The following is a 25,123-nucleotide window of genomic DNA, read 5'->3' on the forward strand; positions in this document are numbered from 1 at the left end:
CTTTAAGATCTCCTCCAGGAACTTTTTTTTTTTTTCCCATCCCCAGCTGGGTTTTCCTCTTCGTATCTACACCCATCTTTCCCTTGATATCTTTGGCCACTTCATTATTTTAGTCTTCAGAGTTCCTTCCAGCTTTCCTCCCCACCCAGTGTCCCAACATCACCCCAGATTCAGACACAAAACCAGTCAATAGGTGGCAGGGGGATTCTGTAGATACTTAGATTGTGAGTTTTTTCCTGCTTTAACATAAAGATCAAATATTACTTCTGTGAACTTATAGTCACATCCCTCTACAGTCTCATCCACCATTCCTTCCTTTTTTATTTTGTTTTTTTAACTGTTCTCTGCTACATACCTTAAGCTCCAGTCAAATTAGATGTATCATTGTTTTCCTAACTAGCTCCTGGTTTTCCAGCCTGCTTTTGTTCATCTTCTACCCAGCCTGGGACTGCTCTCCTCCACATTTCAGTGCTTTAGAATTCTACCCATTTTCCCCCCAGGACAGTTCAGATTCCACCTTCTTAAAGCATGGCACTTCCTGACAAAGTGGGGACACTTCTGTTGCTGTAACTTCTCTGCATATGCTTTTACCACATGCCACTTTTTTTTTCCTTTTTTTTTTTAAACAAAAGCTAATCTATAGTAGCTTTAGGAACTTTGAAAGCAGGAAGCCTGTTACTCTTCTTGATATTCCTTGCTAACTCTTGGCACACTGACACACGTGTAGCCATGTTATTTTCCCATCCACATACTAACCAGGTCCGACCCTGCTTAGCTTCCGAGATCAGACTTGTTCAGGGTGGTATGGCCATAGACTTTCAAAGGAATAGATGTATACAGTAATTAGGAAAGCCCTCTACCAAAATAATCACACTACTGAATGGCTACTTTACAAGGCACACTAAAGAGGAGAAATTTCTTCGGAATTTCTGATTGCATTTTCCACATCAAGCCCACCAACATTCTCAGGTATTTAAATGTTTAAAGTTGGAAATATCATACCAAGTTAGAACTGTTGTGCATCTATTTTAGTTTTATTTTTCTGACTGAGCCCCAAAAGGGATATGCAATGTGGAGGCAATAATTTTACAATATTTTTTGGAAAGAAAACAGAACAAAATCTTTTAAGTGAAATTGAAGGTGAAGCCCCAAGATTCAAGATAAAAGTAAAACCAGAACTATTCAAGGTGAACAGTGTTTCATGCATCATATATTCTCCTGGCAGCCTCTCCTTCCCCGCTTCCTTTAGCACTCATGAAATATGTCTGCAGAACCTTTTAGGTTGACCGGGGACACAGTTCGAGAACCTTTCCTCTAGTGGTTCAGCCTGTTAAATACCAACCCCATAAATGCCGTATGTAAATACAGTAACTCCCGTAACCATCCAACTGACATAACTACCCATGATATACCCATGAGTCTCTCTAGACTTTTAATCACTGACTTGTTATAGGATAGAAATTTTCAAAGTCACCATCACCAGTACCATTCATCTAAATGATATGCACATTTGAAAAGAATTATATAACAAATGAAAATAAAAACTTTGGTGTTTACAAGAGAAATCTTTTGGCTCCCAAAGAACTTACAAAGTGCTTTGTACTTAAATGGAATGTTTTCCTTAGTGAATCCTGCCACGTAACCATGGAAGTAAAACAGTGTTTGGAGAGTACAGAAACTTGCTTGTCTTTTCTGTCAGAATTGTTATAAATTCTGACTTAGCTACAGAAAGTAAATAATTTTTAACCACTAGGTTAAGTAAGGACATTAACACCATTGAAAATATATATATTTTTAAAAATATCTCCTACCAACAGAATGTTATGTAATTGTTTTTTGAGAAGATACAAAGAGAGTTATTTCACCTTAAGTTGAGATTTATTTGGAATCATTTTCCGTTTTGTAGATTCACACAAAAAGTCAGACAGGGGTGATACTGAGGCTTACAATGCACGTATTGGGTTGGCCAAAAAGTTCGTTCAAGTTTTCGTATACCATCTTACAAGAAAGACCCAAAAGAACTTTTTGGTCAATCCAATACTTTACCATGGAATTATCACAGGTAATTTATCACAGAAAATTAGTCCATTTCATGAGAAAAACACCAAGAAGTCCAGGAGAGCTGAAAACAGATAATGGCCCACACATGATACACAGCTTGTAGATAACAAAGATTGTTTTTTTTTCCCTCCTTCAGGGAAGACTTTAGTAAGTGTAAAACATTACCTCCTTATTGTGGCATGAATCACAGCAAACAGAAAAAACACTGGAAATGGTCCTAGGAAAGTATCCAGCACATGGCTGGCTCTCGGCAAGTGAGAGTTGCTTATTATTATGAGCATTTAGAAGCAAAATTTCTAAACAAAAAGTAAAACAGATTAATTAGATTGACTGAAAAATTATTATACTCATTACTGAATGAGAAATAAATGTAAGCAAATAGTTTTGAGTCCCTTCTTTGATAAAATTTCACAGCTATGTAAGCACAAAGTACTTGCCTCTTGTAGAAGATGAGAAACTCAATTTCCAGAGATATCAAGTGAGAAAGTTTTAAGGTTCTACATGATTTCAAATTTGCTGAACTTTTGTATGAGGCCTTTTGTAATGGAGAAGCAATTCATCTTAATAGTGTCATCCTTAATTACTCAGAGAAAATCCTGAATGCTAGAAATTAAACTCAGATTTTGAGAGTTCAGAAAGTTATTATTTGGAAAAAACCTTATTCAGAATACTTTAATAGCACATAGCATCATGCTATACACACAGTAGGCAAATGATAACTATTTATTGGATTAAAATAATAACTATAAATGTAATAGTTGTTATAAGGGGCTAAAACAAAAAAAAAAAGCTGTTTATTTTAAAATGTGATTTTTTTCACTCTCAAAAGAAGAGTATAGATTCTCAGCATTATAGTGTATATTTCCTTCTGAAAATAGCTAATAATAAAGATCTTTTTGAGTTACTATATGAAGTCCAGGAGGACACTGATCACAAGTTAGCTAGATTTTAATTTTGATTCCCTCCTGGGACTTTAGGTGAGCAAAGATGCACGTGGAGAATTGAATATAATGATGAGGACAGTAGGTTGCTTACCTGACAGAGAAGTAAACAGAACAAAGGAGTAAAAAGAGCAGAGTAGAAGGAGCCATGCTACGGGATTGTGGATGAGAAGAGAGGCAGTGCAGAGGAGCAGCTCAAGGAATACCAGCAGCACCAAGAGCATAGAATTTGTTTCAAGGATTTAAAGAAACTGCCTAAAGCTCAATTTTATGGCAATCTATTTGTATGTGTTTATATAAAATGAACTATGTTATATAAGCTAGCTATTGGCCCACTGTGATTTTTGTTGTATTGACTTTGAATTACATGTAAGAGCTGCATATCTATTTTATTTCAGTGGACAGGCTTCCTCGTGTGTTACAGCATGCATCTCACAAATTCCATATGTAAGCCTTCTTGTATATCATATATGTGCATGTGGGGTGTGCATGTATGTGCACGTGTGCATGCATCTACGCACCACAAGGGGCACCTCCCCACACGCAGAGACCTACACTCATTGCTGTCCGCAGCTGCTGCTGCTGCTGCTTGGTTGCTCAGTCATGTCCGACTCTCTGTGGCCCCACGGACTATAGTCCACCAGGCTCCTCTGCCCATGGGGATTCTCCAGGCAAGAATACTGGAGTGGGCTGCCATTTCCTTCTCCAGGGGGTCTTCCTGACCCTCTATCTGCTGCTGGACCCAACCTAAGTGGAAACATCCAGTCACATTCACTGATAACCATTCCATTGTAAGCACTTTGAAAGCTATTAGAAATACAAGATTTAGGTTACATCTGACTTGGAAAACTATCAGAAAATATTTGTAGGAAAAAAAAACAAGTTTTAAGATCACTAATGTCTCAAAAATAAAAAGAAGTAAAACTAAGTCTCCTTTTAACTAAAGGTTTATAATCGTAGCAAACTAGTGCTCTAATGATTTAAAATGTCCATACATGATTCCTCAAACTTGGACATTACACTGTCAACAAAGAATGTTTTTTAGTCTGTAGCCTAGGTCATATTTCTTTTGCTATATACACATGTGTACACACACACATATACACCATATCCTGCATGAATGACAACCCTCCCCCCTCAGAAGGTGGCATCTCCCGGATGATGCACTGTGTAAGATCTCAGTATGGTATTCCTCCTCTCTTCACTGTGAAATGACTGCTTAAGTCAAAAGCAACGACTTGTAGAAATCCACAGTAAAATAATGGCTTCTAAGACATCCAGTAAGCCAACAGCAGTGTGGCTGACAGAAGCAAGAAAAAGCACATCCAAATCTCCAATAATCCAGAGAAAGTATCTGTTCCACTAGGAATAAATCTCTGCCCTCTTCATAAGGAAGCTACCCTGGGACTTCTCAAATGACACATTTACAGGGTGATCGGATGGGATGCAACTGTGTTGGTTCCTCCTTATCTCCAGCTTCTTCTCTTAAAGTCTTCGCTTCACGTACATCTGTTTATTATGTTATTTCATCTAGTCCCAAGGATTTGTTACCAGCTATATTTTAGCAACCTACTTATCTTCCCTGAACATCACACTAACATCCAAATGCCATCCACGTGAATGTGTTATAGATCTGAACTTAAGATATTCAAAACTGCTGATCCCCATCCCCTCCCCCACCACCCCCACATACACTTTCCAGACAGGCTCCCCCTGCAGTCTTCCCCATCTCAGTTAACAGCAGCTCTCTACTTCAAGTTGCTCAGACTAAAATACTGTAGTTTTCTATGATACCTCTAAATCTTTCCACTGTCCATACCTTTACCCCATCACTCTCCAAGTTTATCGCAAACACCATCAAGCTGGTGTTCATGCTCCACTCTTCTCTCCCAACTGTACTCTTCCCTCAGCTACAAGAAAGGAAGTGAAAGTCACTCAGTTGTGTCCAACTCTAGTTGTGTCCGACTCTTTGCAACCCCAAGGACTACACAGCCTGTGGAATTCTCCAGGCCAGGATACTGGAGTGGTAGCTGTTCCCTTCTCTAGGGGATCTTCCCAATGGAGGGATCGAACCCAGGTCTCCCACATTGGAAGCAGATTCTTCACCAGCTGAGCCACCCGGGAAGGCCAGGGATACTGGAGTGGGTATCCTATCCCTTCTCCAGCGGATCTTCCTGACCCAGGAATTGAACCGGGGTCTCCAGCTTTGCAGGTGGATTCTTTACCAGCTGAGCCACCAGGGAAGCCCAGCTACAAGAGTGATCCTTTTAAAACTGGATGAGATCATCTGCCTCCTAGAATCAAAACCTTTATGGCTCTTATCTACTCAAAAGGCAAAATCCTTATCATGACTCACATGAGTTGGCAGCCCCCACCCCCATTTCTTATTTAAACCCAATTCCCCAAGCTCTCTCTGATTTCATCTCCTAAGCTCCCTCCTCCCCAGACTGCCTGCTTTTCCAGGCTCCTTGCTGACTCTAAAATACACCAAATGCTTTTGTACCTGATGCTCTTTTTGCTTGGAACATACTTCTCCCAGTTGTCTGTCTGGCTGGTTCTCCCTTATCTTTTATGTCTCTGATAAAATGTCACTTCCTCAAGGAGGTCTCCTCAGACCTCCCTATATAAAATAACACGGTCCTCTGAAACTCCTTATCTCTCTTGGTCTGCTTAATTTTTCATGGCACTTATCATATATTGTTTATTCATCTCCTCTGATTAAATATAAACTCCCCAAGTATACTGTTAGTCACTCAGCTGTGTCCGATTCTTTGTGACCCCATAGGCTGGAGCCCACTGGGCTCCTCTGTCCATGGAATTCTCCAGGCAAGAATACTGGAGTGGGGTTGCCATTCCCTTTTCCAGGGGATCTTCCGAAATCAGGGATCAAACCCAGGTCTCTTGAATTGCAGGCAGATTCTGGTAAATATACCTCTGTCAATGAATTCAGTCACATATGAAATTCTGGTACTTTTTTCTTTCTTGGTCAAACAACCTCAAAATCTATCTTTATGTGTGTTCCCCAAATTTCTGCTAATATAAATTAGCCAAGTTGTATAAAAGCTTCTCTGGCAATTTGACTTTATAATTCTCAGGAAGGCATGTCTTACCTTAGTTATAGATCTAGAGATGCTGAGGAGTGAGATGGAAGAGCCTAAAGGAGGATTAACATCACTCCTTCAGAATTTGTGTTTTTGTTTTTTTCAGCTATATACCCAGGAGTAGAATTGCTAGGTCATATGGTAGGTCTATTTTTACTCTGTTCTGTTTTCCACAGTGGCTGCATCAATTTATATTCCCACCAATAGTATATAAGATTTCCCTTTTCTCCACATCCTTGCCAACATTTGTTATTTGTGTGTGTTTTTTTAATGGTTGTCATTCTGACAGGTATGAGGTGATATCTCATTGTGGTTTTGATTTGGATTTTCCTGATGATTAGCAAAATTGAGCATCTTTCCATGTGCCTGTTGGCCATCTGTATTTCCTCTTTGGAAAAGTGTCTATTCATTTTCTGCCCATTTTTCAATTGGGCTGTTTGTGGGTTGTTGTTTTTTTTTTTTATATATATTGAGTTGTATGAACTGTTTATATATGTTGGATATTAAGCCCTATTTGGTCATATCATTTGCAAATATTTTCTTTCATTCAGTAGGTTGTCTTTTCATTTTGCTGATGGTTTCCTTTGCTGTGTAAAAGTTAAGTTTAATTAGGTCCCATTTGTTTATTTTTGCTTTTATTTTCGTTACTTTAGGAGACACATTCAAAAAATATTGCTGCAACTTTTGTCAAAGAGTATCCTGCCTGTGTTTTCCTCTACAAGTTGTATAGTCTTACATTTAGGTCTTTAATACATTTTGAGTTTAATTTTGTATATGGTATTAGAGAATGTTCTAATTTCATTCTTTTACATGTAGCTGTCAAGATAAATGAACCCCAGTGTTCATAGCAACATTATTTACAATTGTCAAGATATGGAAGAAACCTAAGTATCCATCAATAGATGAATGGATAAAGAAATGTGTGGTATAGAAATACAATAGAATAGTGTTCGGCCATTAAAATGAAAATTTGCCATTTTCAGAAACATGGACTTGGAAGGTATTATGCTAAGTGAAAAAACTCAGACAGAGAAAGACAAATACTTCATGATATCACTTATATGTGGGATTTAGAAAATACAGCAAAAAGCAGACTCACAGACATAGAGAACACACCAGTCATTACCACTGGGGAAGGAAAAGGGGCAATATAGGGGTGGAAGACTGAAAGGCAAGAACTATTGGGAATAAGATAGGCTGAAGGACGTATTGTACAACACAGGGAATGGCCAATATTTTGTAATGACTGTAAAGGGAAAGTAACATTTAACAGTTATATAAGAATTTTTTGAAAGATTATTCCCTTAGGAAAGAAAGCAACAGTGCCTTTAGCAAGAAAGACCTTATTAAATGTGGGGGCGGAACTGCTTCAAGGAGCAATGGCTGCTCAGTCACATTTAGGAATTCAGGCGACTCTGAGTTCCCCAAGCACACCCCATTTCCCTCCCTCACTTCTAGTCTTACTTTCCACTCGTCCCAATCAATAAACAAAAGAAACCTGGCAAAGCTACCATTCAATAAACATTACCATTTGGCAATGTGCAGAATGAAATTCAAGTCTGGATTTAGCCAACTCTGCTTGTTACCTCTGGGGAGAGGGAGGGGATTGGAACTGAAGGTGGTTTGCAAAGGGGTCTTTAGTCTAAGTGATGATTGTTTAAGAAATTAAAGCATTCGTGCATTTTTTATGATTAAAATTAATTTCAAAATTGCAATACAAGTATGTAAAATGCTTTTTTCTTTAGGAACTCAGCCAGGTAGAACAATCACTGGCCTGGTAAAACTATCGTTCTCTGCATGATACCCAGAAGCATGTGCCCAGAACCCCTTCTAAAAGTTTGCCATTGTTTTAAGTACCCAACCCTATAGTATATCTGATCCTGTCTTGCCATACCCTCCCCTGAAGTCAATCACTGCTAACTTGTATTCACAATCTCCTAAATTCTCAGATTTGATGATACCTACTCCTTCCCCATTTATAACTCTGGCTTCTTTTGACTATAGCTCTGCATGTGTGGTAACATATTCATGAACCACTTTGAGTAATAACACTCCTGTCTCAAATTTCCTTTACATCCTAGTCAAACAGATTGATTTCAGAGTAGAACGTAGACAATTATTGAATAATGTAATGGATAATAAGGAATATACAGGATGGTATAAAACCAATGGGAAGAGGCACCAACCCCGCCTTGATGTCATCAGAGAAGACTGCCCAGAAAAGATAATTACTTAGAAAGATGATAATGATGATAATACATATGTATATTCTAGGTGCTTTATATACACTATCTCATTTAATCCTCTCAATAACTCTGTCAGATTCTACTGTAACTCATTTTGAAGGAACCAAAAAAATGAGATTAGGTGATTTTGCTTGTGCTCACAGAGCTTGCAAATAATGGAGTTGAAATTCAAACTTAATTCTGGCTTATGAGTCCCTGCTCTTAATCATGGATATTAAAACAAAACTCAGCAGGAGTTAAGGATGGCATTCTACCTAGACCAAGAGAACAACAACAGAAAGTAATGAAAATATGAGAGAACATGGTTTATTCTAGAACAAGGCTTTTAGTATGGTAGGAGTGTGAATAGTGGCAGAAAGGATAGGCAGAAATCAGTTAATGAAGGAGCTTATTTGCTGAATTTTATTGTTTAAAAAAAGAAGGAGTTGTTAAAAGGTTTTAAGCGGGAAAATATCATGATCAGAATTATATATATATATATATATATATATATATATTTTTTTTTTTTTTTTTTTTTTTTTGCTGCACCAGTCAGCATGCTGGATCTTAGTTCCCCAATCAGAGGTCAAACCTGTGCCCCCTGCATTGGGAACATGCATCTTAACCACTGGACCACCAGGGATTGTACTTTTTGAATCATTCCTCTGGCAGTGATGTGGAGGACAGGTTGTAATAGATTCAAACTGAGGGCACAAGTCACACTCAGGAAGGGCTTGCATTATCCTAAGAGGATGTTGAGAGCTAAACCAGAGCAGCAACATGAATGATGGAAAAAAGAGGAGATGGGGTTAAATGCCACAAAAATGAAACCAAAACTTCCATATTTCAAATGTGTCAATAGTACTCGGGAGGAAAATAAGATAATGGTATTCCTGTATTTGCCCCTGTCTTCCCGTTAATGAAATAGTTCTCATTAAAGTCGTCAGTGAGTCAAAGGTATTGTCTAATTAGGTAAACATTATGCAACTTTTCAACTAAGAGTAAATATATAGAAATTATTTTACAAACAATAGTACTTAATGTTTCCAAATTGAAGAAATAAATAGATGTGATGATTAAATCTTTTATTTTATAACATTTTTAAAAGACATAAAACATAAACCTATTTTTATGTTTTATATAAACATAAAAACATTTCCTTTTATACATAAAGGAAAATAAGAATTCTAAACAAAGACTTATCATGACACTACTACTCCTCACTTTTTACCTTTAAACCTTCTACCCTTTCCTTGGGTAGACATTCAAAAATAAGGAACAGCAAATTTGTTACTCAGATTTCTTTTGTCTTGTATATTTAGGCTCTTTATTTATCAGATAAATGTGTCAGCACTTCATTTGGAGCATTACTACTTATCAGAAAAATTTGATTTTTTTTCTCAGTGATTAGTGAACCAGTTCCATTTGGAATTTCTAAAGCCTAATCTTAGTCAATATTTTCAAAGTATGATAAAGCTCAGAAATAATTTGTTACCTCAGATAACAAACAAGTCATTAAAATGGAACCAAGACAAGACTCTAAAATACTTGTTAGTAGTCAATCCACATTTGTGAACATTAGCTCATGATATTAGTGAATAGTTTTGCCAGGAAAAAAAACTCTCTCAAATAGAATCTATTCCCATCAATATGCTTAAGATTATAAAAATCTAAAATATATTTTATAAGTGACATGAACTGACTTCAAAAAGGAATTTCTATGTTATAGAATTTGTTATTAGAAAGGTGCCATAAATGTATAATAGAAAATAAAATTTTGATTCTTTGATGAAGGTGGAAAGATAGACAGGCTTTTGAGTATTTACGTAGATTAATGAATTATTTGCCAAATTCTCCTGAAATGATACCTGCATCCTATTAAAATCAGTGGATAGTTGCTATGTGAGCTATTTTTTTAGAACTGTATTTTTTAAGGAATCTATTTTTCATCTCAGAAATTTGCCTAACTTTATACACATGTTAGTAGTTACATATAGTAAGTAAAAATACCTTTATCTGAAATATTATATTGTATAATATCAAAATCTTCTTAGCCTTTTTGTAAAAATCAGAAAAGAGAGAGAAGTAAAGAATAAATTAGTTTACAACATTTACACTTAGTATCCAATTGAGAGATATGAAGCCATTGAAATCTACAATGATATCTTACATTTTGGTAGTCACTTAATTCTATTTGCATTTCCCTTGTTTTGGCATTTTAATAATTATTAATAATAACATAATTTTTCATTATGCTTACCTGAACTTTGTACATTATATATTTTTAAAAGAATGTCTTGCTTTTTGATTCAAATTATCTATAAAAAGGCAATACTTGAAAAATTAACTTCTTACCTAACGATACTATTCTCAATTATTTTCAAATAATGGGTAAAGCTGCATTTTTGTGAATTTATTTTGAAAACTTGGCTACCTTAGTAGAAAAAGATACTAGAAATTAAAGATTGACTGTATGTCTATGACTCACATACAGTATTGTGTATTCTTCCAAATGTTATTCTAGAGCATTTTTAAAACATGCTGTAGAATACTGCTGTTCTCTCTGAAATGATTCCTTTTTATAATAGAGGAATTTAACAAATAATTTTTATTATCCTTTAAATATGATTCTTGCATTTTAGAATGAATGAATTATAAGCGTTCTAGCTACTTTTGTTAAAAAAAAAAAAACACACACACCTGTGTTGGAATCTTTTGATAGCAAAGTAAGCAATACACCAGTTAGGGTTGAAATACATATTTGAACTACTCTTCTATATATTTCAAATTCAAGCTTTTTATAAATATGAAGATTTACCTATTTGTCATATAAACTTAGCTTTGTATAAAGTGAATCACCTAATAATATCAATGCTTTGGATCTAAACTTGGCTTTCAGAATGTTATAGCCTCTAAATAAGCACTTCATTCCTCGGCCACACCTACTTCTCCAAAGGAAAGTTTACCAGTAGTCTCGCACAGCAGTGAGCAGTCTTAAATTAAAAACTATTATGCATTACAGCAAAGGAAGATATTGTTTATACTAAAGCAGTTTTTACCATCAAACATCTAAAGAGTTATAAACTATAAAAGAACTACCTTTAAATCATGGTCTTTAAGGTTAAATTAATTTTCTGAATGCTTTTTGGAGGGACATTATACTATCACATTTTAAAATATTTTCAATGATAAAATTTTACATTTCACAAATAGTACCTGAGCAGGTTTAATTATATTTCTTCTTTCTTGGAAACTAAAATGCCATAAATGCTATAAACTGAGTAAATTTATCTCATAATGAGGAACAGGGTATTTAGATACAAATAAATACCCAGTAACTATAGCCTGAAAAAAATGTGTTTAAATTACTGTCAAAACAGAGGTCACTTGTGTAAAATCTAGCCTGCTGAAAAAAAACAATTATTTTTTAATTAGAGTGAGTAATGTAAGTAATATAAAACTTTTTAAATAAGAGAAATTAAAAGCATTATAAGTCTAATGTGTGATTCTTAATATTTCCAATTGCTTGCAAGTGTTTATTTCAATAACAGCAGAATAGCGATAAAGGACTTCTTTAAAAGGCATATTTTTCAGCTTTATTTCAAATGCTATGTGGCATAAGAACCCATTGCTCAGAGATAAATTTTAAGCCGTGGAAAAGGAGTTTGAAACATATTCCAAAGTGCTGAAGGAATTAATTGCCCTATTGGGTAATGAATACCCAGAATTGTTAGCATTAGTGATTTACGGCTTAAAGTGCTTGGGTCTGATCATCATTTTGACTTCTTTGAAGGAGGACTTGTAACCACCAGGTTGTGCCTCACTTATGCCAGGCCAGGTACCCCAGAAAATCCCATTTCGGACACCTCTGTATTTTTGGTGATAATATTTGCCATTTAAGTTTGCAGAAAGACAGGCATCAAACCACCAGCCTGAACTGTAGTAGAGCCCACAGTTCCCAGAGGGGTATCGATCATTGTCTCTATCCGGGGTGGTGAAAAACTTCAGGTCATGGTTGTAATGTTTACTGAAACGTAAGGCATCTCCAGCTGTGCCATTATAGTTACCAATGTGTAGACGGTATTTGAGAAACTCGTTGGCCACATAAAAGTGATCATACAAGGCATAGAGTTTGATACCATTAAAGTCTTCAAGGTCTATTCTTAGAATCATGTCCTTACTCTTAGTCAGAAGGTGGATTTTATCATTCCCCAGCCAAAATTCTCTTCTGAGGTTTCCAAAGCCTACTTTGTAGTCTTGCCATGTTCTGGTGAAGTTGGTGCTTCCATCAACACGTGCTTGCAGCACCGTCCAGCCTCCCGCCATGGTCTCCATGTCACAGAAAACTTCGAAGCTACTGTTTCTGGGATCCGGTGTAACTCTATAGAGCTCACTGCTTCTTTTGCCTATTGTGTAGTATTCAGAGCAATCTTTATATATAAGATGTTGTTGAACTGAAGGAGTGAAAACAGAAAGGCATTGGATTTTGTTAATAAAAACTAAGCATCTAAAGAATTCTTGATATGCACAAAAGCAGTTTGATAATTTGATCAATGGTGACAATGAAACCTTTCTCGGCTAAATTACTTGAACCTATTTAGCAAATGCTTATTAAAGGCTCAGAACAAGACCTTGATGTTATAAAGCAGGCAAAGTTCTCTAACATCCTCTTGGTTTAATAATATTGACAATATCAACAACTAATAACAACAAGAAATAAAAGTGATAGTTTTAGTAATTTAATGATATTTAGTGAGGGCTCTGCTTGTGTCTTAGAGATTCTGCCAAAGACTTGGTGACATTTTTACAGTTGATCTGCACGTGAACTTTATGACATAGGTAGTATTACTAATCTGCTGGTGAAAAAGGATATTTAGGCTCAAAAAGGATCAGTGGCTTGCTCAACTTCATAGGATCTTTAAATGGCAGAGCCAAGAGAGAGCAAAGCTTGTCCCTGTAACCACTTCATTCCTTAGTCCTGAAACTCAGATGATTCCAACTCTCCTAGAATTGCATTCCATGCATGCAGAGGACGCACAGGCTTCTATTTCCTTTCACCTAAAGAGGCTGATATGGAGAAGGCAATGGCACCCCACTCCAATACTCTTGCCTGGAAAATCCCATGGACGGAGGAGCCTGGTAGGCTATAGTCCATGAGGTCGCGAAGAGTTGGACACGACTGAGTGACTTCGCTTTGACTTTTCACTTTCATGTATTGGAGAAGGAAATGGCAACCCACCCCAGTGTTCTTGCCTGGAGAATCCCAGGGACGGCAGAGCCTGGTGGGCTTCCATCTATGGGGTCGCACAGAGTCAGATATGACTGAAGCGACTTAGCAGCAGCAGCAGCAAAGAGGCTGATATACTCCACTTTCAGGTCATTTTATAAGATTATTCCAAATGATTTATTAAAATTCTAAAATACAGCATTGATCAACATTTCCATTTATCTTACTTGCTTGACAAAGAAGCTCAGGTTAAAAAAGAACTTCACTAATATATGAATATTCTTATTCTGATTTATTATCCAGGAAAATATTCAGCATTTCACATGTTTGGTTTTTAGAAGGAAACCATAGGTGATTACATTCAGTATAAGTATAATCATCAAATAATGTGGCTTTGTAGGAACCACTAGAGATATTTACTCCAAAATAATTTTTACAAAAATCCCTGCCAGATCAGGCAAGTTTAATACATTAATACAAGCCACTATGAGCCACAAATAATATATTCATGTGTATTTAGAACTCAGAATATTCAGACAGTTCCCCAAAACTTTAGTATAAAAATAGCAGAATCTTATTCTTGTCGTTGCACATTGCCATGCAGTACCAATCTAATGCACACCCAGGTATGCCACCTACGACATGAACGTTGCCTTGCAACGTGCAGGGTCCATTTAGATACAGGCTGCTGGGAGTATTAGCAACAGTGGTCTTTGAAACTCCCAAACACCTTCACTGGTTGATTCCCTGGGAGTGGAACATGCATGAGGTGCTTCTTTCAAAGGAACGCGATCTCTGCTGCAGGCACCACACCCCTTCAAGTCACACTCATGCAGAGACGGCTTTCAGAAGACCATCAGCAAGGGTCCCAGGAACTCACGTGGAATACCAGGGTTTGGGGGAACCAGTGCCACAGCCAGCAGTTCTTGGACAGAGTGGGTAGTTAGGTTTGTGGTCTTTAACATATATTTATTAAAGTTAATTCAAATAATCTGGATGGGGAGGATGGATTCTACTGCTATATGCTTGAATTCTAGTAATAGAAAGGAAGAAATAAGAATGTATTCCTTTCCTCAGTAGCATGCCAAAACTCTGCATAAAATAGTTTTTGTGCCACTAGGTCTCAAAGTAAAAAGTTTTGCACACACATGAAACCATATAAGTATTTTTATCCGATCCATAAAATCTCCTATTTCCACTAGATGTTTGGGATTATTAACTGCAGATTACTTGCTAAAATCTTTCAAAGGTCTCTTGTTGCTGTATAAGGAGCAATCACCCAACCACAAAAAAATTGATTTGCGAACAGAGTACAACCACAAACACTGCCTTAACTCTACTGTTTTCAGATACTTCAGTGAACAGATAAGTAAGTTAAAGTCACTGAAACATTAAGACATTCTCTCCACTTCTGTTTGTGTGTAGCTCTGGTGTCAGCAAATAAGATCTTTAAAAGTACTTTAAAATGGATTCAGAACTCATTATGACTTTTTTTGTAATTAGGTCCTATCTCTTTTCTGTGGTCACATTTAGAAAGATAATAGTTTCCCTTGTACTACCTTGATGAATAAAAGGCTTAACTTTTAATTTGTCCTTTATTTAACATAATTTCTCAGGTTAACGTTTATACATCCTATTGAGTTATATAACATTCATCAACAAATGATAAGAAAACATTATTATACATACCTGGGAGTGATTGTATTTGTTCTTGCCTGGGACACTTAGATGAACATTTGCCATCCAAACTATTGACAACAAATGTGAGGTTTGCCACTTTGCTATCAACATACTGTTCTATGTTGTTCATATTTACAAGATTCAGCTTCTCCAGGCGACCCTGAAGCACATCGATCTCCTCCTTGGCATTCTTAAGGTCAGAGGACAGTTTGTTAACCTCGCCCTCTAATTCTCTCACTCTGTTGTCCCCAGTTTCTCCTGGGGCTCCTGTGCCTGGTAACAGCAATCCATTTCTTCCTGGGTCTCGACTGTCATCAGCCTGCAGTTTGCAGTCTTGGCAAGTCTTCTTCAGGCTATTTACAATTTCCTTGAGATTCTGAACTTCTTTGAACACCTCCTCGATCCTGCTGAACTGCTTGGGGAGCTGAATAGTCAGCGGGGGCAGGTTCACCTGGTAGGGACATTCGCCTTCCTCCTCACATCTCCCTCTGCTCTCTAGTCTCACCCGGCAGGCATTCTGGGCTGCTTCGTCTTTAATTTCTTCTGTTTCATTGTTTGCCACAACCAAAAAACCATATGTAGCAAGGACAGTTGAGCTCAGCCAGCACCAGTTCGCCAGCTTCATCTTTGCGGTGGCGCTCACTCACCCCAGCAGGGAAGGGTGCCGGGCTGGAGCTGTTTTAAGAGTGGCCGCTGCCAGCTGCCGGCCTGAGTCAGGCTTTCTGTGTTCTCAGGAAAGGGCGGGAGCTCTTTGCATCACAAGTCTCAGAAACGCGGAGGAAGAGACTGTCTTCATCAAACTCAGTTTGCCAAAAACTGTTATTTTCAATCAAAATCATCCTCTTTGGAATTCCTGCAGCTAGTCAGATGCACATATTCAACAAGTTTCACTTTCATTGCTTATTTTATGAAGCACAAGAAAATAATTGTACTTGGAGTAAATCATTTCATGACAATTAACTCCCCAGTGGGGAAAATAGTTTTTAAAGATAAAACTGAATGTGCTAGCTATCCAGATTGTGTGAAGGACAGAAATGTTACTAAAATGGATATGGTTCTTTTTCCTTTTTGGAATAAGCCATAGAGAATCCTGTAGTTTCTTCACATTGGGCTTTCAGGTGAAATCTCAAGCCCTTAAACACAATTTTAAATATAATAAAGCTAAACTTTCTGACTCTTGCGGTGGACTTTTGTTTAATCTATTTGAAAAGGGAAGAAAACCAGTCAAGAAAAAAAGTTCTGCTTTCTCTTTCTTTGACCATCACACAGTGTAGGAGAAATGTCTAAATGATGAAAACACTTTATAAGGTATATCATTGTCTTTCATCAAAACCAGCAGCCTCCTCCTTTGGCCTTCAGCAGTTTTGTGACTGTGCTGTCCTTCCACAACCACCCAAGTGAATCTGAACTAGTCCCGCCTGTGCTCCGCTCCTTCTTTGTCTCAAGCATCTCTGCCTGCCCTTCCTCCTGGCAGCCCTGCCAGTCCCAGCTCTGTGCTTTCTGCCTCCACAGTGGGCCTTCCACTTGGTCTCCATGCCACTTACACTACTTTGCCCCAAACATGTCTGCATTCCTGACTTTTCAAACTTTTTTCCCACAGTTTTCAAACTTTCCTCCTGGGAGGTTGAGGGCAAGAAGAGGGAACAGCTTTTATTGGAGAAACCACTTCCTTTTAATTTGTTTTACATATTGGCATCTCATACAAGATTTCTAATTGGTGGTAGTGGTGGCTTAGTTGCTAAATTGTGTCTGACTCTTTTGCAACCCCATGTACTGCCAGGCTCCTCTGTCCATGGGATTTCCAAGCAAGAATGCTGGAGTGGGTTGCTATTCGCATGGACAGAGGAGTCTGGCAGGCTACAGTCCTTGGGGGTCACAAGGAGTCAGGTATGAATTAGCGACTAAAACAAGATTTATTTAAAAAGGATTTTATGGCTTTAAAAATCATTTCAAAGTTATGGCTAAAAATCTAAATTCTTACTATTATCATTTGCAGTACTCTGTAATCTGTCTCTTATTTATTTCTTTAACCTGATTTCCTATTCTTTTTCTATATATGCCTTCATCCCAGCCAAACTCTCCCATTCAACCTAACTACTCATGTTCTCTAAATGTGTCAGGTTCACTTTACACTCACAAACTGTATTTATTCCTGAATACTCAGGAGACCTAGCTTCTACCTCTGGATCTACTTTTTATTGGATCTATCATTAGCTTTGCTGAATCTTGGTTCCTGTAACTGTGAAGGAGGGGTTTGGCTATTCTTCCCTCATACAGGAATGATAGTTATAAACACCTTGAGTGCTGGAGTGCTGAAGGAAAAATGCAGTGTATAAAATGTAACATGCTTTCCAAACAAATTTGACAAACATGTTACACACACTTAGGTCTCATTTTCCTCCATCTTCTTGCAGCTTTTTAAAAAATTAAGCTTGTTTTCCTCTTTATTCCATTTAACATATTCAAATACATTTTAGATGCACTGTTAACTTTTTGACTAAAATATATATATATTTAATCTCCTAATTTCATTTCTCTCTCCTCACCCACTTTCAAGCTGTGACACTCCCTTACTGTGAGGGGAGAAATAAATGAATGATTAGGGAATTTTAAAAAATGATGATAATATAAATAATAGATTCAAATATCTTATAAAGTAGAAATACATAGGAACAATGTTTAAGGTACATTATTAAATGCCTTTGACTGAATTGACTATAAATCCACATGTTTAGGGACTTCCCTGGTGGTACAGTGGCTAAGACTCCACACTCCCAATGCAGGGAACCTAGGTTCAATCCCTAGTCAGGGAACTAAGATCCTGTGTGCTGCAGCTAACACCTGGTGCAGCTGGGCTTAATAAATATATATTTTTTAATCCACACATTTAGTCAAGTCCAGTCAAGTATTTATTAAAGATCTGTATACTCAGATTGATTATATTCTTTGCAGCCAAAGATGGAGAAGCTCTATACAGTCAGCAAAAACAAGACCAGGAACTGACTGTGGCTCAGACCATGAACTTCTTATTGCCAAATTCAGACTTAAATTGAAGAAAGTAGGGAAAACCACTAGACCATTCAGGTATGACCTAAATCAAATCCCTTATGATTATACAGTGGAAGTGAGAAATAGATTTAAGGGCTTAGATCTGATAGATAGAGTGCCTGATGAACTATGGAATGAGGTTCGTGACATTGTACAGGAGACAGGGATCAAGACCATTCCCATAGAAAAGAAATGCAAAAAAGCAAAATGGCTGTCTGGGGAGGCCTTACAAATAGCTGTGAAAAGAAGAGAAGCGAAAAGAAAAGGAGAAAAGGAAAGATATAAACATCTGAACGCACAGTTCCAAAGAATAGCAAGAAGAGATAAGAAAGCCTTCTTCAGCGATCAATGCAAAGAAATAGAGGAAAACAACAGAATGGGAAAGACTAGGGATCTCTTCAAGAAAATCAGAGATACCAAAGGAACATTTCATGCAAAGATGAGCTTGATAAAGAACAGAAATGGTATGGACCTAACAGAAGCAGAAGATATTAAGAAGAGATGGCAAGAATACACAGAAGAACTGTACAAAAAAGATCTTAACGACCCAGATAATCACGATGGTGTGATCACTGACCTAGAGCCAGACATCCTGGAATGTGAAGTCAAGTGGGCCTTAGAAAGCATCACTACGAACAAAGCTAGTGGAGGTGATGGAATTCCAGTTGAGCTATTCCAAATCCTGAAAGATGATGCTGGGAAAGTGCTGCACTCAATATGCCAGCAAATTTGGAAAACTCAGCAGTGGCCACAGGACTGGAAAAGGTCAGTTTTCATTCCAATCCCAAATAAAGGCAATGCCAAAGAATGCTCAAACTACCGCACAATTGCACTCATCTCACACGCTAGTAAAGTAATGCTCAAAATTCTCCAAGCCAAGCTTCATCAATATGTAAACCGTGAACTTCCTGATGTTCAAGCTGGTTTTAGAAAAGGCAGAGGAACCAGAGATCAAATTGCCAACATCCGCTGGACCATAGAAAAAGCAAGAGAGTTCCAGAAAAACATCTATTTCTGCTTTATTGACTATGCCAAAGCCTTTGACTGTGTGGATCACAATAAACTGTGGAAAATTCTGAAAGAGATGGGAATACCAGACCACCTGATCTGCCTCTTGAGAAATGTGTATGCAGGTCAGGAAGCAACAGTTAGAACTGGACATGGAACAACAGACTGGTTCCAAATAGGAAAAGGAGTTCGTCAAGGCTGTATATTGTCACCCTGTTTATTTAACTTCTATGCAGAGTAAATCATGAGAAACGCCGGACTGGAAGAAACACAAGCTGGAATCAAGATTGCCGAGAGAAATATCAATAACCTCAGATATGCAGATGACACCACCCTTACGGCAGAAAGTAAAGAGGAACGAAAAAGCCTCTTGATGAAAGTGAAAGTGGAGAGTGAAAAAGTTGGCTTAAAGCTCAACATTCAGAAAATGAAGATCATGGCATCCGGTCCCATCACTTCATGGGAAATAGATGGGGAAACAGTGGAAACAGTGTCAGACTTTATTTTTGGGGGCTCCAAAATCACTGCAGATGGTGACTGCAGCCATGAAATTAAAAGATGCTTACTCCTTGGAAGGAAAGTTATGACCAACCTAGATAGCATATTCAAAAGCAGAGACATTACTTTGCCAACAAAAGTTCATCTAGTCAAGGCTATGGTTTTTCCTGTGGTCATGTATGGATGTGAGAGTTGGACTGTGAAGAAGGCTGAGCGCCGAAGAATTGATGCTTTTGAACTGTGATGTTGGAGAAGACTCTTGAGAGTCCCTTGGACTGCAAGGAGATCCAACCAGTCCATTCTGAAGGAGATCAGCCCTGGGATTTCCTTGGAAGTAATGATGCTAAAGCTGAAACTCCAGTACTTTGGCCACCTCATGTGAAGAGTTGACTCATTGGAAAAGACTCTGATGCTGGGAGGGATTGGGGGCAGGAGGAGAAGGGGACGATAGAGGATGAGATGGCTGGATGGCATCACTGACTCGATGGACGTGAGTCTCAGTGAACTCCGGGAGTTGGTGATAGACAGGGAGGCCTGGCGTGCTGCGATTCATGGGGTCGCAAAGAGTCGGACACGACTCAGCGACTGATCTGATCTGATATTCAGACCTGTATATTCCGAGCATAAAGATATGTATACTAGAGCATAGATAAGATGGATCCACCCATCGTATATTAACTGAGCATCCCGTATATGCAGGACACTATTCAAGGCACTTAGGCTGCAGACATCAAACATAAATCCCCTTTTCCTTCTTAGGAAGGAGTATTGAGGACTTTGCATTTTGTTCATGTTGAACTTTCAAGTTAAATCTTAAGCACTTTTAAGCTTTTCTAAATCTAACAAAAGTACAGCTTTCTGGCTCTTGCATTGGGCTTTTGTTTCATCCCTGTGAACCAGGGATTTGCTTTCCAGGCACTGCTGTTGATTCTTGGGCCCTGCAAACCCCACTTAGCCAAAGGCCAGTGTTATAGTTCTACCTAAAATTTCTGGATGTGCTATGGGAACTGGCTCCTGTCCCTTCAGGACCATAGAAAATACCCAAAATAAAGGCAGAAAATTGCTTTATTAATCATTTTTTGACATTAATAGGTGGGATTCTGAGTTCTTAATTTTAAAAGATTATTGTTCACTTACCCCGGGCAGACACTGACTACCACATGAAAGAGGCTCAATCTGACTAGTAAATTTATAGCCCATGGGGGCGGAGAGTTTGGTACAGTTGTTCAAGAAGCTTTCACAAATACTGTCTCACTACATCCTCCCATCCACACAATTACTTTCTGCATGTGCAGATGAGCAGAGAAAGAGTTCAAAGAAATAAATGATTTGCCTATAGTTTCACACTTTTTAGGGACAGTGTATTAAAAAGCAGAGACATTACTTTGCCAACAAAGGTCCGTATAATCAAAGCTATGGTTTTTTCCAGTAGTCATGTATGGATGTGAGAGTTGGACCATAAAGACGTCTGAGTGCCAAAGAATTGATGCTTTTGAACTGTGGTGTTGGAGAAGACTTTTGAGAGTCCCTTGGACAGCAAAGAGATCAAACCAGGAAATCAATCCTAAATGTTCATTGGAAGGACTGATGCTGAAGCTGAAGCTGAAGCTGCAATACTTTGGCCACCTGGTGCAAAGAGCCCACTCATTAGAAAAGAGCCTGATGCTGGGAGGGATTGAAGGCAGGAGGAGAAGGGGATGACAGAGGATGAGATGGTTAGATGGCATCACCAACTCAATGGACATGAGTTTGAGCAAGGTCCAGGGGATGGCGAAGGACAGGGAAGCCTGGTGTGCTTCAGTCCACGGGGTCGCAAAGAATCAGACACTACTGAACAACAACAACAAGCAACAGAGCTGGAATTTGAACCTGGTCTGACTCCAGAGTTGATGTCTTTTCTCCTGTGCCATCCTGTCATGTGGGGGGCAGGGAGATAATAGTGGAAAGGAACACTGGTACCATGTTGTGGAGAGCCTGGCACTTAAATCACTGCTTAGATAAGTGGGGACTCACTTAAAGTTTTGAGCAAAGGAATAATTTAATTAGTTAAGAAATTGAGAGAAGTTAAAACTGTAGGTGCATTGGAAAGGGAAAGATTAGGTAAGGAGAGCAGTTTCAGTTCAGTTCAGTTCAGTCGCTCAGTCGTGTCCGACTCTTCGCGACCCCATGAATCTCAGCACGCCAGGCCTCCCTGTCTATCACCAACTCCTGGAGTTCACTGAGACTCACGTCCATCGAGTCAGTGATGCCATCCAGCCATCTCATCCTCTGTCGTCCCCTTCTCCTCCTGCCCCCAATCCCTCCCAGCATCAGAGTCTTTTCCAATGAGTCAACTTTTCGCATGAGGTGGCCAAAGTACTGGAGTTTCAGCTTCAGCATCATTCCCTCCAAAGAAATCCCAGGGCTGATCTCTTTCAGAATGGACTGGTTGGATCTCCTTGTAGTCCAAGGGACTCTCAAGAGTCTTCTCCAGCACCACAGTTCAAAAGCATCAATTCTTCGGCGCTCAGCCTTCTTCACAGTCCAACTCTCACATCCATACATGACCACAGGAAAAACCATAGCCTGGAGTAGACGGATCTTTGTTGGCAAAGTAATGTCTCTGCTTTTGAATATGCTATCTAGGTTGGTCATAACTTTCCTTCCAAGGAGTAAGCGTCTTTCAATTTCATGGCTGCAGTCACCATCTGCAGTGATTTTGGAGCCCCCAAAAATAAAGTCTGACACTGTTTCCACTGTTTCCCCATCTATTTCCCATGAAGCGATGGGACCGGATGCCATGCAGTTTAGAGGCCATTTAAATAGTCCAAGTCATTGTTTCCCAAAGTGTGTTTTCTGGAATGTGAGTGACTAGATGTTGATAGATGTTGTGTCAAAATAGAGTTCCAGGACAGGTGGATCTGAATATTATCAGTCATTTGCTAGGGTGCATTATAGCTGGCCAAAAGCTAAATAATATATGCTGAATTTTTAAAATTATGATTGATAATGGGAAACTTTTTTTTTGATTTAGCACAATTTTTAAGAATGAATCTTCTGCTAGAAACCAGTAGGAAATGCTATTGCATATGAAAGGTGGCATGGTGGCAGAAGAGGTGGTGAAGGGGTAGCAGCTATTGTTTTGTGTGTGTGTGTTTAGTCGCTAAGTTGTGTCCAGCTCTTTGTGACCTCATGGACTGTAGCTTGTATATGTGTGTGTGTGTGTAGTTGCTAAGTTGTGTCCAGCTCTTTATGACCTCATGGACTGTAGCTTGCTTCTGTCCTCCTGTCCATGGGATTTCTCAGGCAAGAATACTGGAGTGGGTTGCTATTTCCTTCTCCAGGGGATCTTCCCAACTCAGGGACAGAACCTGTGTCTCTGAGTCTCCTACATTGGCAGGCAGATTCTTTACCACTGAGCCACCTGGGAAGCAGCTATTTTTAGCAAAGAGTAATAGAAGCTACAGAATCTGATAAGGGATGAAAAATGGAAGGAGAGGAAGAGTTGAGAAAGCACATGAAATACAACTTCAATTGAAGTTAAGTAATCTTATGACAATGAGAGTCGAGAGGCAGCAGTAAATTGGGGAGAGTGTAGCAGTAATATTTCTGTTTTGAATAGAGTGACAAGATGCAAAGTAGAAATACCTAATATACAGTTGAATATCTAAGTATTACAAACAACACAGAATGGAAATGGATGTCAATTTGAAACCACAGGAACCAAAAGGATTGTAAAATACCAGAATCAGAAGAGTACAGTGTCACAAAGACCAGGGGAGAGGGTTTCAAGGAGTCAGCCATCAAATGACCAAAAACTTGAAGAGCTGACTTCCTGTCCTCAACTTGCACAAAATTCCCACCCTCTGACCTTGATTCTCCCTCTTGCTAGGAAACCATTGTGGACTTTCTCATGCTAAGCCTGTCCTGACTCCTAGGATCATCTACTGATGATGGCAGTCAGAACCTTCTATCCCATATCCACTCTCAACATAAAACTGACACATTATGCCCACTTGTTTTTCAGATCTGAACAAATGAACACCAATATATGTTGGAATTTTAAAGTAGTAAGATATGTTTTTATAAGCCCTATGTGAAAAGTGCTTTCATCAGTCAATGCTCACAACATATTCAAACTTATTTTCTTTTTTTTATGCAAAGTATATTCAAAAGGGATCTGCATTTACTGTATCTGGATCAGATTCCAAAAGCACATTTTCCTTTCCCTTAATAGAGTTTATTATTAAATAAAGAAACCCTTTATGTTTCTATTTTTATCAAAAGGAGTTAAGTAAATTTAATAATTATTATTTGTAATGTTGAGATCCCTTTGTTGATATTACACCTATTAATTTAACATATTTGTAGTTTCTGACTTATTAAATGGTTCTTTAGGGAGTGTATGATTTCGTGATAAAAATTAAACTTTCACTTTTTAAGCTACTTGAAATGTCAACAATAAATACTGTTTATCTTAATACTCCTTAAAGGTTCATTGTGTATCTCATGGAAAGAACTTTAAACAAAAGCCTGATTTCAGCAATCCACAGAGAGATCAAGAATTGCCTGATTTTGGTTAAAGCTAGAATAACAGTTGGTAGGTTCTTTGTTACATCTTGCAAGTACTTCACCCTAGCATAGATGAAGCGATTTAGACTAGGAATCCCTCCAGCATGGACCTACCATGAAAGATCCACTATGTGGGTCCTTACAGGGGTTCTGGATCAACAGAAATATCCAAAGGTCCACTCTTTATAAGACTACAGAACATATAATCACTTGATGTACTAATAGCCTGTCTTCAATGGGGTATCCAGGGATTCTCAGATTAGAATTTTATGAAACTGGAATATTCCATGGGAGTCTTGGGATGTCCATCTGTCAATACCTTATCAACAAAAATCTCTTTACTATGTATCCCACACCAAAAGGGGATCATGGAGGATCCAAGAGATCCATGGGGTGTGGCACCTAATTTTGCTGTCATTTTTCTAAATTTCCAGAGACTTAAAAATCTTCATATAACCAATGAGGAAACAAAATATATTTTTGTATCTTGTATGAGAGATTGATCTTGAGTTTCCTTTTAATTCCTCAAATCACTGCAGATGGTGATTGCAGCCATGAAAATAAAAGATGCTTACTCCTTGGAAGGAAAGTTATGATCAACCTAGACAGCATATTAAAAAGCAGAGACATTACTTTGTCAACAAAGGCCCATTTAGTCAAGGCTATGGTTTTTCCAGTGGTCATGTATGGATGTGAGAGTTGGACTATGAAGAAAGCTGAGTGCCGAAGAATTGATGCTTTTGAACTGTGGTGTTGGAGAAGACTCTTGAGAGTCCCTTGGAC

General features: G+C 38.3%; 2 protein-coding genes across 2 annotated transcripts in view; one reads left to right on the forward strand and one right to left on the reverse strand.

Moving 5' to 3' along the window:
* The window catches only part of CCDC146 (coiled-coil domain containing 146), a 142,239-nt gene that overhangs the window by 41,092 nt on the left and 76,024 nt on the right, over positions 1–25,123 (forward strand). The gene's annotated exons all lie outside the window — the stretch shown is intronic.
* Positions 9,639–16,059, reverse strand: FGL2 (fibrinogen like 2). Its single transcript, XM_027539763.1, has 2 exons — positions 15,245–16,059; positions 9,639–12,782 (listed from the first exon to the last, which is right to left on the reverse strand). The coding sequence occupies exons 1-2, from the start codon at positions 15,858–15,860 to the stop codon at positions 12,073–12,075; spliced, it is 1,326 nt and encodes a 441-aa protein (XP_027395564.1). The 5' UTR covers positions 15,861–16,059; the 3' UTR covers positions 9,639–12,072.

The sequence above is a fragment of the Bos indicus x Bos taurus genome, chromosome 4 (assembly GCF_003369695.1).
Source record: "Bos indicus x Bos taurus breed Angus x Brahman F1 hybrid chromosome 4, Bos_hybrid_MaternalHap_v2.0, whole genome shotgun sequence".
Classification (NCBI taxonomy): domain Eukaryota; kingdom Metazoa; phylum Chordata; class Mammalia; order Artiodactyla; family Bovidae; genus Bos; species Bos indicus x Bos taurus.